The 17,384-nt window shown below is 55.1% G+C and overlaps 2 protein-coding genes across 8 annotated transcripts; one reads left to right on the top strand and one right to left on the bottom strand.

Annotated features, from left to right (window-relative positions):
• Positions 1 to 5,495: 5,495 nt before the first annotated feature.
• BCL2L12 (BCL2 like 12) lies at positions 5,496 to 10,878 on the bottom strand. 3 transcript variants are annotated; one of them, XM_028129540.2, is made up of 7 exons: positions 10,759 to 10,878; positions 10,004 to 10,133; positions 9,658 to 9,800; positions 8,662 to 8,748; positions 8,483 to 8,574; positions 7,500 to 7,787; positions 5,496 to 5,716 (listed from the first exon to the last, which is right to left on the bottom strand). In XM_028129540.2, exons 2-7 carry the CDS (start codon positions 10,108 to 10,110, stop codon positions 5,666 to 5,668), a joined length of 768 nt encoding a protein of 255 aa, XP_027985341.1. In that variant the 5' UTR covers positions 10,111 to 10,133; positions 10,759 to 10,878; the 3' UTR covers positions 5,496 to 5,665. The 3 variants fall into 3 exon arrangements, with proteins under 3 accessions (XP_027985341.1, XP_008152729.1, XP_054566507.1); XM_008154507.3 differs by having other exon boundaries at positions 10,004 to 10,118; XM_054710532.1 differs by lacking the exon at positions 7,500 to 7,787 and having other exon boundaries at positions 10,004 to 10,118.
• Positions 10,879 to 10,950: 72 nt separating this feature from the next.
• On the top strand, positions 10,951 to 16,612 carry IRF3 (interferon regulatory factor 3). 5 transcript variants are annotated; one of them, XM_008154348.3, is made up of 8 exons: positions 10,951 to 11,086; positions 11,832 to 12,003; positions 12,621 to 12,792; positions 12,879 to 12,949; positions 13,548 to 13,740; positions 13,842 to 14,222; positions 15,602 to 15,717; positions 16,365 to 16,612. In XM_008154348.3, exons 2-8 carry the CDS (start codon positions 11,839 to 11,841, stop codon positions 16,530 to 16,532), a joined length of 1,266 nt encoding a protein of 421 aa, XP_008152570.2. In that variant the 5' UTR covers positions 10,951 to 11,086; positions 11,832 to 11,838; the 3' UTR covers positions 16,533 to 16,612. The 5 variants fall into 5 exon arrangements, with proteins under 5 accessions (XP_008152570.2, XP_027985338.2, XP_054566503.1 ...); XM_028129537.2 differs by lacking the exon at positions 10,951 to 11,086 and adding an exon at positions 11,181 to 11,313; XM_054710528.1 differs by lacking the exon at positions 10,951 to 11,086 and adding an exon at positions 11,181 to 11,313 and having other exon boundaries at positions 11,829 to 12,003.
• The last annotated feature ends 772 nt before the right edge of the window (positions 16,613 to 17,384 follow it).

Here is a 17,384-nt window from a genome sequence, read left to right as displayed (position 1 = left end):
CCAGCACCTGATAGGACCTGTCTTTCATTCCCACCAGGCTGGTGGGTACGCAGCGGGATCCCGCCGTGGTTGTCATTTGTATTGCTCTGACCACTGCTGCTGAGCGTCTGTTCACGTGCTTACTGACCATTCGTATATCTTCTTTTATCAAGTGTCTGCTCACGTCCATTTTTTTAGTGTGTACTCTTTTTTGAAAATACATCTTTTATTTAAAAAATTTTTTAAAAATATACTTATTTATTGATTTCAGAGAGGAAGGAAGAGGGAGAGAGAGATAGAAACATCAATGATAAGAGAATCATTGATCAACTGCTTCCTGCACGCCCCCTACTGGGGATCGAGCCCGCAACCCAGGCACGTGCCCTTGGTGAATCGAACCTGGGACCCTTCAGTCCACAGGCCAACACTCTATCCACTGAGCCAAACTGGCTAGGGCTATTTTTAAATTTTTCATTGATTTCAGAGAGGAAGGGAGAGGGAGAGACAGAAACATCAATGATGAGAATCACCGATCTGCCTCCTGCCTCCTGCATGCCCTCTATGGGGGATCAAGCCTACAATCTGGACATATGCCCAGACCAAGAATCGAACCTCAACCACTGAGCCATGCCGGCGGGACAGAGATGTTAAATTTTGATTAAGTCCAAATAATCCATCGGAGCCCACATTTTGATACTACACTGTAGGCTATTTGGGTCTTAAATCAGTTTTTGTTTTTTTGTTTTTTTGTTTTTAATCCTCACACAAGGATATGTTTCCACTGATTTTTTAAAAATATATATTTTATTGATTTTTTACAGAGAGGAAGGGAGGGAGATAGAGTTAGAAACATCAATGAGAGAGAAACATCGATCAGCTGCCTCCTGCATGCCCCCCACTGGGGATGTGCCCACAACCAAGGTACGTGTCCTTGACTGGAATCGAACCTGGGACCCTTCAGTCCACAGGCTGACGCTCTGTCCACGGAGCCAAACCAGTTTCGGCTGTTCCCACTGATTTTGAGAGAGAGAAACATTGACTAGTTGCCTCCCTCACGTGTCCCGACCAGGAATTGAGCCCAAAACCTAGGTATGTGCCCTGACTGGGAGTCGAACCCACAACCCTTTGGTGCACGGGATGATACTCCAACCAACAGAGCCACCCAGCCAAGGCCTAAATCAGTTTTTTTGTGTGTGTTTCTTTTTCCCCTAATTTCCAAGTATTATATTTTGACCTGATCAATTATTTCTGCTCTTTGCTGCTACCAAGAACAAAAAATTGTAACAAACTATACAACACTAGGGAATACCCTAATGTCATTGAAAAAAGGATGGATGGTACAGGAGTTCAGGGGCAAAATCTCAGGCTGGAGTCAGAAATGGGGAAGTTGTCAGCATCAAATTCTGCATTTTCCAAGAAGGCAGCCACTCGGCACATGGGCCAGGTGAGCAATGGACTGTGTCAAGTCTGAACTGAGTGTACTGGTAAAACACACCGGCCCTGGCCGGGTAGCTCAGGTGGTTGGCATCGTCCATGTGATGAAGGGTTGCTGGTTCGATTCCTGGTTAGGGCACATACCTGGGTTGTGGGTTTTTTTTTTTTTAATTTCTTTATTGATTAAGGTGTCACATATTTGTCCTCATCCCCCCATTCCCATCCCACACCCCTCCCCACGGATGCCCCAACCCCCTGTTGAACTTAACCGTTGGATAGGCTCATATGCATGCACACAAGTCCTTTGGTTGATCTCTCCTCCCTCCCCCCAACCTCCCCTATCCTCCCTCTGAGGCCCGATAGTCCGATCGATGCCTCCTTGTTTCTGGTTCTGTTCTTGTTCATCAGTCTATGTTGTTCATCATTTCCCCTAGATGAGCGAGATCATGTGTCACTAGAGATATACTTATAAGAACTGAATGTGAGACGAGCAATAATAGTTATGCTGACAGGCAAATGAATTAGTCTGTAGTGAGTTTCTTTCTGGACCAACAGTTCTTTAGAGACCCAATTTCAATGTCCACCAGTTCCTTATGTGTACATGTCAGCACTGACCCCTCAGCTCTGGATGGTGGACAAATGGTGGTAACGGAGGTCCGACTCCCTCTAGTTTGGTCTCGGCCGGACCCAGGGGCACGGCTTCACCCGGACTCAGGGGCACATGGCCTCACCCGGACCCAGGGGGCGTGTGGCCTCTCCCAGACCCAGGGGCGCGTGGCCTCACCCGGACCTAGGTGCACGCGGCCTCACCCGGATCCAGGGACACATGGCCTCACCCGGACCCGGGTGGGTTGTTTTTTTAAAAATATATTTTGATTGATTTCAGAGAGAAAGGGAGAGGGAGAGTTAGAAGCATCAATGATTAGAGAGAATCATTGGTTGGCTGCCTCCTGCACGCCCCCAACTGGGGATCGAGCCCGCAACCAGGGCATGTGCCCCCAACCAGAATCGAACCCGGGACCCTTGAGTCCACAGGCCAAGGCTCCATCCATTGAGCCAAACCAGCTAGGGCTGGGTTGTGGGTTTGATCCTGGATCAAGGAGTGTACTTAAGGCAACCGACCAATGTTTCTATCTCATATGGATGTTTCTCTCTCTCTCTCTCTCCCTTCCTCACTCTAAGCATGTCCTGGGGTAAGGATTAAAAAATACTAATAGCCTGACCGGAGTGGCTCAGTGGTTGAGTGTTGACCTATGAACTAGGAGGTCACAGTTCGATTCCTGGTCAGGGCACATGCCCAGTGTGAGGCGTGCAGGAGGCAGCCAATCAATGATTCTCTCCCTTCCTCTCTGAAATCAATAAAAAAATATTTAAAATAATAATAATAAAACACACAATTCAGCGGACTTAATATAAAAAAAGAATCTCTTGCCGAAACCGGTTTGGCTCAGTGGATAGAGCGTCGGCCTTCGGACTGAAAGGTCCCAGGTTCGATTCCAGTCAAGGGCATGTACCTTGGTTGCGGGCACATCCCCGGTGTGGGGTGTGTAGGAGGCAGCTGATCGATGTTTCTCTCTCATCGATGTTTCTAACTCTCTATCACTCTCTCTTCCTCTCTGCAAAAAATCAATAAAATATATTTTTAAAAAAAGAATCTCTAATATCTCATTAATATTTTTATATTGACTACTATGTTGAAATGATTCTGTATTTTGGATAAACAGGGTTAATAAAATTGTTAAAATTAACGGATCGCCTGGTCGCTGTGGCTTAGTGGTTGAACATCGACCCAGGCACCAAAATGTCATGGGTTGGTTCCCAGTCAGGGCACGTGCCCGGGGGCCCTGAGTGTGCTCTCAACCACAGGTAAGGCTCATTTAGTCCTATTAGCCAGTGCTGCACTGGGTCACGGCCCTCGGAATGGGCGCGACCACTGGGGATAGGGGTGGTTAGAAGTGGGGTTAGGCCTGACCGGTTTGGCTCAGTGGATAGAGCGTCGGTCTGTGGACTGAAGGGTCCCAGGTTTGATTCCGGTCAGGGGCATGTACCTTGGTTGCGGGCACATCCCCGGTAGGGGGTGTACAGGAGGCGGCTGATCAATGTTTCTCTCTCATCGATGTTTCTGACTCTCTAGCCTTCTCCCTTCCTCACTGTAAAATCAATAAAATATATTTTTTTAAAAAGGAAAAAAAAGAAAAGAAGAAGTGGGGTTAGGAGAAGCACACAGACATCTGGTACCCAACCTAGCAGCATGCAGGCCTCCAGGGGCTGGGAGGACAGAAGCTTCATCTCCCCACAAACGGGAACTTGGTCATTCCTTCAATTAAGAATTTAGGCAACACATCAAAGACCCTAGGATTAGCTCCTGTGGCCTGGTCCCCAACATAAACCACGGAGGCGTGCATGTCACATGACAGTCGTTGCCGATATGCTGTGATGGCAGAATTCCAAGGGGGCCCCCAAGATCTCTGCCCCCCGGAGTGATATACTGGGGACTAGGTTGGGTTATAGGACAAAGGAGATGAATGCCACGCTTGATTAGATCATCTTACATGCCAAAGGTGGATGGATTTTGCAGATGTCACTAAGGCGCTAAACCAGTTAACTTGAAATTAATCAAAAGGGACATCTTCCAGGGTGGACTTGACTTAATCAGATGGGAGTCCTTTATTGTTTTTTATTTTTAAAAATATATTCTTACTGATTTCAGAGAGGAAGGGAGAGGAGAGATAGAGACAGCCATGATGAGAGAGAATCATTGACCAGCTGCCTCCTGCACGCCCCCTACTGGGAATCGAGCCCGCAACCCGGGCATGTGCCCTTGACCAGAATTGAATCCAGGACCCTTTTGGTCCACAGGCTGACACACTGTCTACTGAGCCAAACTGGCTAGGGCTGTGTGCTTTCTGTTTAGACAACTTACTTACTTAACACAAATGGTAATTCACTCACATTGGCCTCCCAGCCAGGAGCACAGGAGCTCACGCCTGAACGCAGTCTCTAGCCTAAGCACGCTCTCCCTCCTGCTCTGAGGGGCTGTGCTCTGGGCAGGGGAGGGAGGGTCCCTTTTATTTATATGTAATATATATTTTTTTTATTTCAGAGAGGAAGGGAAAAGGAAAGAGAGATAGAAACATCAAGGATGAGAGAGAATCATTGATCGGCTGCCTCCCGCCTGCCCCACGCTGGGGATTGAGCCTGTAACCCAGGCATATGCCCTTGACCAGAACTGAACCTGGGACCCTTCAGTCCGCAGGCCGATGTTCTTTCCACTGAGCCAAACTGGCTGGGGTGGGAGGGTTCCTTTTAAACAGCAAAATCACCACAAGAAAGCACCAAAATGCAAAAAAAAAAAACAAAAAACCACGGGCCACTAAACAGATGGTGGGCGCACATGTGGACAGTCTAAGAGCTGAAACCGGGTGGCCGAGTGCCGCGTGTCCAGTCTGAGCCGAGAAGGTGCACCGCGGGCGAGTCCAGTCGTCTGCAGCTCTGCGCACACTCGTGCCCACAGCCGTGAGTACTGATTTGGGGATTACACATAAATGTTAGTGCACAGGCGAATTTGCTAAGATAGAACGTGCAAATAACAAGGATCGACTGTCACTGGCTGTGCATCTCATTGTATGTTTACAAACATAATTCTGTGAAAGAGGCGACACCCTAAAAAGGTGACAAACCCCAAGTCTCCAGGGAGATGAGGAGGAACCAGCAAAAAAGGCACTATATATATATATATATATATATATATATATATATATATATGGCACAGGAGAAAAATGGGAGGAAGGTGGTGTTCGGTGCCCGTGAAGGAAGAGCATAGCTTTCTGCTGGAAGGAGCTGGAAGGCTCCGTGAGCACCGCGCAGGGGCAGCTGGGATAAATGCCTCAGGCAGCGGGGACAAGGAGTCCGCTGGGGTCGTGTCCACAGACATCCCATCAGCTGTACGCTCAGCTGGCAGGCACTCTTAAGTGCTCCATCTAAACCTTTCTAGAATGAATGAATCGCTCTCACCTCAACGAGATCTCGGAACCAAATCTCCCCTACTTAGAACTTGAGTTCTCGAGTGAAAGAACAAGTGATTAAACACTTGAACAAGTTTTTAATAGGAAGAAAATTTGAACAATTTCTTTTTGGCAAAAGCAGGGTGGGCAGCCACCACTCACAGCCCTGAGCACAACAGGAAGGCTTGAGAAGCACGCACCGAGCCCGGCGCCTGACGTCCAATCCTGTAACAGCTGCGGAGGAAGGTCTAGTCCAGGGGCAAGTTCAAGTCCACGGGGGAACTGGCCAGGATGCCCTCCTGCAGGGAAAAGCGGCAGAGCCTTGTGAGTGGCGGCTCCCTCCACTCACAGCAGCATCCACACCAGCCCAGTGAGAGCGGAGACAGGGGGGCAAGGAACCAGAATGGGGAGGGGACAGACACCAGAGAGGGACCCAGGGGGGGGCAGAGACCTGGAGAGGATCAGACACCCAGGGGTGGGTGGGGACAGTCCTAGTGAGGAAAAGGAAGACAGAGCCCGCGTGCTGGGTGGGGCACTGCTGGAGGTGGGCAGAGACAGGGCTCCAGGGAGAGGCGGAGGGTGCTGGGGTTTTAAAGATCCAGAGCCCTGGCTTTGTGTGCAGGTGCTGGTTCTGATCCCTGCGTGAGGAACTTGCCCGCCCAGCCTCCATAAGACCCGGATAAGAACCAAATCCCATAAGGTTGTTGTGAGGCTTAAATGGGATCATCCGACTGCAATCCTTGGCGAGCACCTGGCCACGCTTTCTGTTCATTCCTTAAAACAAAATGACTTTACAAACCAGCAAGCTTCTGGGCTGGGCGCCAGACGCGCATCCCCTGTGCCCTCATCACCTGCTTTGAGGTCGGAGGGCATCTCTCGCTTAGCTGGACCACTTCCATCCATCTCTGACTCCTCCCCACACCTCCCCTTCCCCTCCACCGTGCGTGGTGGCCCCATCGCGGGGAATAGCCCAGCAGTTGCCTAGGTCAGCGTCCTTGACTCCTGCCTGCCGCTCAGCCCCCAAATCCACTCCATTAGCAAAATATGTAATCTCTATCTCCAAATTAGAGCCAGAATCCCTACTATTCCCACATTGGTCTGGGAATCGCCCCCCTGGACCAGTTCACCCCCTCCAAGCTCCCTACTTCTGCCCTCTCCCCATACAGTTCCCCAGGCCATCACCAGAGGGCGGGTGTTAACACGTAGGCACCCTCTTGTCCTCTGCTCGGAGCCCTCCAGGAATTCTGGGCTCACTCAGAGTCAAACCCCAAGTTCTCACCATGACTACAAGCCCAAACAACCTGGCCGCCCCTCCTGCTCTCCACTCTGGCCCTGCCACCTGGCTCACCTTGCTCAGCCCCTCCAGCCCCTCCTCTCTGCTCCTCAAACACGCCAGGCCGGCTCCTGACATCCTGAGAGCCTGGCGTGCATCCTTCTCTGACCGCATCACCACAGCAACAAAGCACCTGAGGTGGCCGCCAGGGGCTGGGACAAGCCAGTGCTCAGGGAGGTGGGGCAGTTGCCCAGGTAACGCGGCCGCTCCAGCTCTGAGCCCGGATGGATGGGATGGAGAGGAGTGAGCAGGGGAGACTTCTGAAGCGGAGGTGTCAGGGGCCGTAAGTAAAACCAGCTGTTCCTACCGTGTTAGCCGGTGCGGAGCGCTGTGGAAGGAAGTGAAGCAGCCACCGGGGAGGGGGAGTAAGCGGGAGGCGTGGAGGTGGCTGCGGTTTTAAATGGGTCCAGGAAAGGCCTCCCTGAGGGTAAGAGCAGAGCAGAGCAGAGGGAGAGAGGCAGGGGGCGAGTGGACAAGGGGGTTCGGCAGGCAGAGGTGCCCAGGCAGAGTCACCAGGTTATCACACAAGCAGGTGCCATGGAGTGCCACGCACTTAGGATGATCCCATGTAATCCTCACAACGCCCCACTGATCCCCGGTGCCTGGGGTACAGCAGGTGCTCAGTGAACACAGGACAGGTGACTGGGGGGCGGGGAGAACACCGGGATGTCTGAAAGGAAACCTAAGAAGCCCCCTCCCCCCAATGACAGTTAGGTAAAGGGGGGCCCACAGAGGCTTGGGCGGCTCACCCAGCCCCCCTGGGCCTGGATCCAGGGCGTGAAGCTGTGCACGTGCTCGACGCTGAGTCCGGCCAGGGTGCCCCCCAACCAGGCCACGCGCCGGCTCAGCTCCATGGCCAGGGCCAGGCGGGCCAGGGGCTCCGGGGAAGGCGGCGGGGGCCCGGGGCACCCCAAGGAGGGGCGTGCGCGGCTGGGGCAGGGGCTGCCCTCCCGGCTGGAGAACAGCTCCACTAGGCGGGCGAAGGAGCCAGCAGAGAGGCGGGCCAGCTTGCGGCGCAGGGCAGGGTCCGAGGCCAGCTGTGGGGTGGACAGGGGAAGAGGCAGGGTCCGCCCTTGTGGCCAGCCAATAGGAGGCTGGGGGCCTGGGGGTGGCTTTCTGGTGTAAGGGACTTCTGGATCCTAAAGCTCTAAGCCACGCCCCAATCCATCACATCAGCCAATCATAAACCAGGTTTCTACCAAACTACTCACAGGAAGGTGGCCCCTAGAACCCAAGAAGCTAAGCCACGGCCCTGCCCAGACCTGGACAGCTAAAGAGGGCTAAACCCTAGATTGCTAATCTAGCCTACGATTAATAGGCCAATCATATTTCAGGACACATACCACACCTCCTCCGGCAGTCCATTTCCCCCCACATTCTAAGCCACGCCCCTATATAGTCACTCAGGATTTCAGGTTTTATGTCTTCTCAAACCACATCCCACTCCCACCACCATGTATTTATTCCCTTACTTCCTCAACTGGTTCCAATCCCTTTCCTAGATCATGTTTCTGATGGCCACACCCCTTCCTTTAGGCCACGCCCCTCTAACAAACAATGCAAGCCTCGAATTTAAGGTACTGCCCTGGCCATACCTCTGTCATTCATTAAAGCCTTGTCCTACCCTCTCCCAACCGGCCAGCCAATGAGAATGCAGATCCAGCTTCTGACCCCAGTGCCCAATCATGAAGCAATTCCTATCCTAGCTAAGGGATGGACTAAAGCCCATCACCTTCTGGTTGATGGCTTCTGCCTCCTCCTCCAGCAAGGCCACCAGCCTCCGCAGCAGGGCTTCCTTTTCAGTGGGTGGGGGACCCTGTACCTCTAGGGGGGCAGAAGAGAATTCGGTTGGGGGCAGAAACCTGGCCACCCTTCTACCCTCATCTTTCTGCAGGGCCCCTCTGCCCTCACCTGGGCTAGGTGGGGATCTCAGTTGCTCTTGGACCAGCTGTTCCAGCCGCTGGGCCACGAGGGCATAGAAGTCTGGAGTGGCTGGGCCTGGGGTGAAAAGAGACAATGACAGGTCTCCAGGAGATCAGGAAGTTATGCATTCTCTCCTCCCAACCACCCTGCCTGGTAGCAGTGATTTCCATTTCATAATGGGGTACATTGTGGCTCAGTGAGCAAACTTGGCCAAAGACCCTTGTACTTTCCACTTTATGGTGTCCCCCAAAATGGATTTAGAGTGTTAGAGCTGAACTGGACCTTGAAGATTATCCCATCCAAGGAAGGCAAACACATGACACTCCAGCGATTACCACTCTGTCCCTTGTCCATTTCAGGCATCATCAGCTGATCACAGAACTCTCTCTCTAGCTTGGAAATTCTTTGCAAGCTAGCATGCCCTGTAGCCGTTACTAGTCTATCCAGGCTCACGTGAGAGGAAAGCTGTTGGTCACTCTTGATCAAGTCCAATGACTCCTCCTCCCCATTCCTACTTTGCTACTAGATAAACACAGGAAAAGGGAAGAAAAGGATTTTCCAAGTCATGTAATCAGATAAGGAGTTGTGATTGAAAACTGAGGGTAGGTGCTGGAGACCCCACAGTGCTATCTATATACCCTTAGCTGAGTGATCTTGAACTAATTCCTTATCCTGTCAATGTTTCAAGAATCAAAGCTCCCAGCCCAACCAGCCTGGCTCAGTGGTTGAGCATCGATCTATGGACCAGGAGGTCACAGTTAGATTCCCAGGGGTTGCAGGCTTGATCCCTGGGGGGGGGGGGGGGGGGGGGGGGGGCGTGCAGGAGGCAGCCCATCAATGATTCTCTCTCATCATTGATGTTTCTCTCTCTTTCTCCCTCTCCTTTCCTCTCTGAAATCAGTATGTATGTGTGTGTGTGTATTAGAATCAAAGCTCCTGGCACTGCATGAGCAAGTTCATGGGTGATCTAGGGAAACCTCTTACCAGGCTGCGAACCATAACAGGGGCGAAGGGGCAGGGAGCAAGGCCGAGGGGACTCAGGGGGAACTGCTCCTCGACCCAAAGAGCAAGGAAAGCATCTTCGAAGGCGGCTCAGGAAGTCTGTTGGCTCCTCCTGGGCAGGGCTCCTGGGGAAGGGACCTCAGAGAGTGACTCCAGAGCCCTCTTGCAAGCAGTCCCTTTTTCCTCCCACTCAGAGCCTCTCCCTGCAACCCCAGGGACAAGGAATAGAGCCAGATATAAAGGACATAGACTGAGACCAGGAGCAAGAGTTAGAGACGGCCCACACCACATGCAGAGGCCCCTGAGGGAGGAGAGCAAATCCTCTTACCTGGGTGGGGTTGGAATGGGGGACCCGGCAGCCTCACCCCGCTTAAGGAAGGCAGCTAGGACCCTCAGCGTGTCCTCCCGGAGCCCCAGCTCTTCCGAGCCTGCCATGGGGGCACCTGTGAGAGAGGGGGCTGAGGGATAAACTCCAGGGTTCAGCAGAAGTGAAGGCTTGGGCCCCAAATTCCTAGTTTGTGAATGAGGAGAGGGCCAGGACTGGGGAGTCCCCAAGGCAGGAAGGGTCTGAGGGTCTGAACTCCTAGGTCCTTTAGGGGAACTGAGGTCTGGAGGTCCAGGCTCTTGAGTCTCCAGAGGGAGAAGAGGAATGAAGACGAAGATTCCTTGATCCTGGCAGAGGAGGAGGCTGGGGACCCCGATTCTTGGATCTAAGCAAAGAGGGGGCTGGGAGCCGGAACTCTTGAGTCTGAGAGAAAAGGGGATTGTGCCTTGGACCTCTGGGCCCCCGAGCAAGAAGGGCGCTTGAGGCTTCGACTTCTGGACTCCGAGAGAGTATGCCAAGTTATTTAAACCGTTAGAGGTTGAAAACTACCAATCCCAGCAGGCTTCGTGGCAAACATTCCACTCGGTCCGCAGTTAATCGCCGCGCAGCCTGCTGGGAGGTGTAGTTCCACCGTCTAAGGCTAGACTCTTGGGGACCCGTGACTTTTGGATGCCGAAACAGGACTGGGGTTCCATCCTCTGAATCGCGGCCCTCTTCTCCTCCCTCCTCACCGCAGCCCTCACTAACGCCCCACTTACCTGGCCCCGGGCCCGGACCCCGGGCCCCGCCGCCTCCTTCACTGAACTTGTTAAACTTCTATTAGTTCAACTTTCCCGCGCCTGCGCACTGGGCCGGACTGGCGACGGCCCAACGTAGAGGGGGCGGAGCGCCGGTGCCCGCCTAATTTGCATGCGACGTTCCCAGCATGCCGGTGGCCGGAAGGCCAAAAAGGGGCACGGGGAGGAGGAATGTCCCGGGCTCGGGTGCCGCCTCTTTGGGGTCTGTTTCCCAAATGATGAGCAAGTCGTTTTTATTTCAAGAAATCTGCAGAAAACAAAGCTCCACCGCCCTAAAGCTCAGCTGACGGTAAGGAGGGGAGAGGGGCGGTGTGTGCAGCTCCGAGTTCAAGCGCTGTCGGACCCAAAGCCAGGGGTGGCCCCAGCACCCAGCGCGCCCCGCCCCATCCCTCTAACTAGATAACGCGGAAGAGCTGGGGAGTTGGTGGTGGCCCGGAGTGAGGAACGGGAGAAAGTAGGAGTCTGACATGATATGGAGGGGGGCTGTGGACCCTGGAGAAAGTGAAGCAGTGGCAGGTGCAAAAAAATAATCACAGACTTAGTAGCGGGGAGGCAGTCCACTCTAGAAAGTGGGGAGCGTGCCCTGGACGAGGGAGGCTTTCTGTGGGGGATTGTGGATGGAGGTCTACGGGGGAATGGGGGGGGGGTCTACACTGGGGTAAGTGCGGGAGGTAGAAGTCCACAGAAAAGGAGCGTCTGCTATTAGGCTCCACCTTGGAAGTGGGGGTACCCGTTTTGGGTGATGGGGAGGGAGGGCGGGATTTGCAGTGGAATAGGGAAGGGTCTCTGCTGGCGGGAATTGTTGGGGTAGTGGGGGTCTGCACAGAAGATGGGGAAACGAGGGGACCCTAAAATGGATTTGGGAGGGAGTCCTCGCTAAATTGGAGAGTGTCGCCGGAGGATTTGTGAGGAGGTGAGGTCTGTTTGTTCCCCAAGAAAATACAGGCGAGGGACCTGCGCCGTGGCCCGTGAGAGGATGGCCCGGATGGGCCTGAGAGGCCGCCTACGCCCATGACCTGCCCCATTGTTAGCAGGCCTGACATGGGATCCCAGAAGCCTCGGATCCTGCCTTGGCTGGTGTCTCAGCTGGACGAGGGGCAGCTGGAGGGCGTGGCCTGGCTGGACCAGAGTCGCAGGCGCTTCCGCATCCCCTGGAAGCATGGTTTGCGGCAGGATGCCCAGCAGGAGGACTTTGGCATCTTCCAGGTGTGTGGGCGCTGAGACTCAGGAAACCCGAAGGTGCGGGCGCCCTCAGGTGGGGTGGACTCTGAGGGGTGGAGTTAGAATGGGATGTGGAGGGCTTAGGATGGTTGATAGGTGTGGGATAGCTGGAGGGCCCAGGTTCCAGGAATAGAACTAGGAAAGCGGGTTAGACCATGAAGGAAATGCATCCTGGGAGTCCAGGGCTCTCTGGGAATGGGGTCTTGGGTGTAGAATTCTGGGGGCGGGTCTTGGAACATGAGACCAGACTGGGCTGAAGCTGAGGGTACTTACCACCAAATTAGAAGACACCAGTGGGGGTAAACCGAGTTAGAGTGGGAGAGGGCGGGGTTATTACAGAGAGTGCCCTGGGGCAGGTGAATTGCAGAGTTAGACACCTAGTAGGACCTGGAAGGTTGGCTTAGAAAGCAAAGGTTTTTGAAAGGTGGTGGAGGCAGAGGGACTTAGGGCACAGAGAATCTGAGAATTTGGGAATAGAATCTTGCCAAGTTAGAAATGTGCCCGGGAGAGGTCGGTGCTAGGATGAGAGGGGGCAGGGTTATGACCCCTGGGGTGGGGTCTGAATCATCCTCTCCTCTGTCCTGGTACCACTGGTTCCCCAGGCCTGGGCGGTGGCCAGCGGCGCCTACACTCCTGGGAAGGATAAGCCTGACCTGCCAACCTGGAAGAGGAATTTCAGGTCTGCCCTGAACAGGAAGGAAGTGTTGCGTTTAGCTGAGGATCGGAGCAAGGACCCCCACGACCCACACAAGATCTATGAGTTTGTGAACTCAGGTGTGCTGGAAGCGGGAGTTTTCATGGGGAAATGGGATTTTAGGAGCCCCCAGCACCCCTTTTCCACTCACCACCTCTCTCACCAGCAGTTGGGGACTTTCCTGAGCCGGAGGCTTCTCCAGACACCGATGGCAGAGTCAGTACCTCTGACACCCAGGTGAGAATGTGCCCAACCCTCCTGCCCCTCGGTCTCTGTCCCATCACCTCTGCGTCCTGTGGAGCTGTCCAGGCCTCATTCTCCCCATGGACCATTGTCCGCCTCCTCCCTGGCCTCCCTTCCTCCCTCCCCTGACCCAGAGCTGACCCTACCCCTCTCCTGCTCGCAGCCCTCCATGGCTTCCCAGCACCCTCAGGAGAAAGCTCCGTTTTCACCAGGCATCCAAGGCCCTAACACACCTTCATTGCTTTCCTCGCTTTCCAGCCTCCTGGGAACTAGAAATTCCCTACCCTTGATCTTGCTGATGTCTGTGCCAGGGAAAGTCCCCTGGGACATGCTCCCCAGACTTCTCTGCCCAGGTCCTGCCTGCGTGGAGCCAGATCCTTGGGCTGAATTAGCTGCTCTCCCGGACCTCACAGCCCTCAGCATATACCAGAGCATCGTGCTCTCTGTGCCCAGGGCGGTCTCTCCCCTGGATTGGAAACCCCTAGAGAGCAAAGCTCAGGACTGCCTCCTCTCTGGGTCCCCATGTGGCTGAACACAGGCCTGACCCAGGGGACGTCTTCAGAAAATGTTTTATCTCTCTCTCTCTCTCTAGGAAGACATTCTGGAGGAGTTACTGAATGACATGGCCTTGGGCCCAATTCCAGATGAGGGGGCCTCGAGCCTGGCTGTGGCCCCTGAATACCCCCCTCAGCTCTTGCTGAGCCCCAACTTAGACATTCCTGCTCCCTACCCAAACTCAGGACCCCCTGAAAACCCACTGAAGCAGCTGTTGGTGCCCGAGGAAGGTGAGTGCCAGCTGTGGGCTGGGAGGGGCTGGGTCTGGGGTGACGGGCCCTTATGCGCTCTCAATCTCTCCCTTCACATTGCCGCTGCCGCTGCTGCTCAGACTGGGAGTTCGAGGTGACTGCCTTCTACCGGGGCCGCCAAGTCTTCCAACAGACCGTCTTCTGCCCCAAGGGCCTGCGGCTGGTGGGGCCAGAAGGAGGGGACAGGACGCTCCCTGGGCAGCCGATAACACTGCCAGACCCTGGGGCGTTCCTGGCAGACAGGGTCGTGAAGGGCTACGTGGGTCGTGTGCTGAGCTGCCTGGGTGGGGGACTCGCTCTGTGGAGGGCAGGGCAGTGGCTCTGCGCCCAGAGGCGGGGTCCCTGCCACACGTACTGGGCTGTGGGTGAGGAGCTTCTCCCTGACAGCGGCCGCGGGCCTGATGGCGAGGTCCCCAAGGAGACGGAAGGAAGCGTGTTCAACCTGGGGCCATTTGTGACCGGTGAGTGGGGCCGGCCTTACTCTGCTGTGGAGAGTGGGCCCCAGTGGTTAAGAACCTGGGGTCAGACCTTTTGGGATCCTGCTGCTCTGTTTGCCGTTTAGCCTAGACTGCTCTGAGCCTGGCAAGTCTGAGGGCCCTCTCCCTCCCTCTGCCTGCCCAGAGCTGGGAGGAGGCATGGGGCCCCCTGCACAGAAGGTGCTCAGGAACTAGCTGCCATAGTTGTCATCATTATTACCAACTAGAGGCCCGGTGCATGAAATTCGTGCACAGGGGTGGGGCGGGGGGGGGGTGTCCCTCTCCAATCCAGGACCCCTCAGGGGGTGTCCAACTGCCTCTTGCAATCCAGGACCGCTGGCTCCTAATTGCTCACTTGCCTGCCTGCCTGATCACCTTTAACCCCTCTGCCTGCCTGCCTGATCGCCCCTAACTGCTCCCCTACCAGCCTGATCGCCCCTAACTGCTCCCCTGCTGGCCTGATCACCCCTAACCACCTCTGCCTTGCCCCGCGCACCCAGGACCTGGGCTTCCCTCCCTCTGGCTGGCCATAGGCACCCAGGACCCGGGCTGGCTTCACCTGGGCTGGCCACAGCCACAGGGGACCGTGGGTGGGCCGCTTTGCCTGGGCCACAGCCACAGGCGCCCTGGACCGTGGGGCAGGCGGCTTGTCCCTCTCTCGGGCCACAGGTGGAGGTGCAGCCGCTGGCGCCCGGGACCATGGGGTGGGCGGGTTGTCCCTCTCCAGGACCGCAGCCTGGCTGGTCCCATTCCTCTCTCCCCAGTGTTGAGTGTCTGAGCAGCGAGGGCGGGAGGGTGTGACGACCATTTGCATATTAGCTCTTTATTATATACAGGAGGATTATGGTGGACAGACAGACACAGGAGAGAAAGATCCCATAGGGCTTTGCTAGCCAATAGCACTTTGTTTGCACTGTCCAATACTGTACAGTGTCCAGCCACGTTGCTATTGAGTACTTAGATGCGCTGAGAGCACCTGAGGAAGTGAGGTTTAAACTGTATTTGCATTTTAATTAGTTACCATTTAAATAGCCCTGGTGGCTGATGGCTACATAGGGACCGTGTGGCCTTAGGGGGTTAAAGAGCAGTAACTGTCAACATCTTTGGGAGAGGATTCCCCTCCTGGCCTGTTTCCCCATCCTGAATGCTCGGCTTCTGGGGGAGGTGGGAGCAGGTCGTCCGGCCCCACGCCGATGGGTGGGAGGGAAACAGAATTGTGGGGACTTGACGCCCATCAGCAGCCCCTGGTTTTGATGGCGGAGGTATGCCAGGCTTTAGTTAGTGAGGACGGTGGGAATTACCAGGTTTTAGGGGGAGGGGCAGGTAGAGGTCTTCCCATCCCTGACTAGGTTCTTGGCCGCCAGATCTGATTGCCTTCATCGAAGGAAGCAAACGCTCACCACGCTACACCTTCTGGTTCTGCATGGGGGAGCCATGGCCCCAGGACCAGCCGTGGACCAAGAAGCTAGTGATGGTCAAGGTGCCTGCGCCCTAGGATCCTGGAGCTGAGGGGGTGGATCTTCCAAAAGAAGAGGTTGCTCCCAGGAACTACAATTCCCAGAAACCCCTGGAGAAACTAAAATTTCCAACTCTGCATCACCATTTTTTTTTTCCTCACCAGAGGATATTTTCATTGATTTTTTTTTTTTTGGGGGGGGGGGGGGGAGGCCGGAGAGAGAGAGAGAAACATCAATTGGTTGCCTCCCACACGTGCCCTGACGTGTGGGGATTGAACCTGCAACCTTTCAGTGTATGGGATGATGCTCCTACCAACTGAGCCACACCAGACAGCCAGGGCTGCCACCACCCTTCATTCCCAGAGACTTCTGGGTGTCCCACCCATGGCCTTACCCCCGCAGCATGTGGGAGTTGGTGGACTGTAAGTCCTGGCAGCCTGTGAGGAACTACAGCTCCCAGGAGCCCTTCTGACACAAGCTGCTCAGCCCTAGCTTCTGGGAGCCCCTCTGGCCTCCATGGTTGTGAAGATGGGAAAACTAGTCCTGAGCCTAAGAATTCATCCTGGGTTATGGTGGGACCTGCTGGGAGTTGTAGTCCACTCAGCCCCACCCCCTACAGTAGACACTGCTGGGTGCTTCCTTGACCATGTTTCCCCCCCACCTCCTATAGGTTGTTCCCACGTGCCTCAGGGCTCTGCTGGAAATGGCGCGGGTAGGGGGTGCCTCCTCGCTGGAGAACACTGTGGACCTGCACATTTCCAACAGCCACCCCCTCTCTCTCACGTCGGAGCAGTACAAGGCCTATCTGCAGGACCTGGTCGAGGACATGGATTTCTAGGTCACTGGCCAGGTCTGAACCCGCCACTCATGGGTGCAGGTCCCTCACCTCCACCAATAAACTACTTCTTGCCATTGTCACCACTTGTGTGTGGTATTCGGTGTCCCCAGGCCAGCCCTGACCCAAGCTGGGCATTGCTCCTTCAGACCTCAGTTTATGCATCTGCAGGCCCCCCACAACTCAGGTGCTCACTGTATGAGGGCGAGACACTGTAGGGGCAGCAGACACTCATCAGCTCCACACCCCTTCCCATGGAGCTGGTGAGAAGGGGACAGTCATTCCCGTTTCACAGACCGAGACAGTGAGGCTTACAGAAGAGTAAAGGTCACAAAGTAGGAGACACAAGCTGGGTCAGAGTCTAGTCTAATTTCAAAGCCGCTACTCTCTGAGGGAGGCCCCGGGCTGCCTCCGGAATCCCCATCTTCCCTGTGAACAGCCGGGGCCAAGGTCCAGAATGCAGAGAGCTCCCTGCCGGAACGGCCCTGTCTGTCGGGGGCCTTGGGTCCCTTCAGCTCCTGCTGGGTGACCGCAGGCCAGTCCTCTGCATGGGGCTGGGACGGGCAGTGGTAAAGGAGCTCTGTGCCCCCCCCCGGAGCCCACATGCTCCGGGGCCCGGGCACCGCCTTTCTCACCATGCCTGGGTTCCGGGCCACAGGACGGAGCGAGGCCAGCACTGCCTGCCGCACCATGTGGCACTTACTGTGCCTCAGTTTCCCTCTGATCTCAGGAGGGTGGATTCCATCACCCCTCCTCATAGGACTGGTAAAACACAACCCACCCCAATGGGGGACGGGCACGTCCTCGCCGACAAGTAGCACCTAGGTGCCCCGAGCTGGAGGACTGCCCGGGGCC

The sequence above is a fragment of the Eptesicus fuscus genome, chromosome 21 (assembly GCF_027574615.1).
Source record: "Eptesicus fuscus isolate TK198812 chromosome 21, DD_ASM_mEF_20220401, whole genome shotgun sequence".
In the NCBI taxonomy this organism is placed as follows: Eukaryota; Metazoa; Chordata; class Mammalia; order Chiroptera; family Vespertilionidae; genus Eptesicus; species Eptesicus fuscus.
The sequence above is the reverse complement of the archived record's forward strand: the minus strand, read 5'-3'. Positions and strand labels throughout refer to the sequence as shown.

Bases quoted from the DNA above. Each gene is read 5' to 3' on its own strand.
- BCL2L12 (XM_028129540.2), bottom strand. From the start codon at position 10,110: ATGGCAGGCTCGGAAGAGCTGGGGCTCCGGGAGGACACGCTGAGGGTC. The intron at 8,749-9,657 runs GTAAGAGGTTTC...TTTTCACCCCAG, and splicing joins CTGTTATGGTTCGCAGCCTG to GCCCAGCCACTCCAGACTTC. The intron at 5,717-7,499 runs GTGAGCCGCCCA...TTTTCCCTGCAG, and splicing joins TCCAGGCCCAGGGGGGCTGG to GAGGGCATCCTGGCCAGTTC.
- IRF3 (XM_008154348.3), top strand. From the start codon at position 11,839: ATGGGATCCCAGAAGCCTCGGATCCTGCCTTGGCTGGTGTCTCAGCTG. The intron at 12,004-12,620 runs GTGTGTGGGCGC...CTGGTTCCCCAG, and splicing joins AGGACTTTGGCATCTTCCAG to GCCTGGGCGGTGGCCAGCGG. The intron at 12,793-12,878 runs GTGTGCTGGAAG...CTCTCTCACCAG, and splicing joins CTATGAGTTTGTGAACTCAG to CAGTTGGGGACTTTCCTGAG.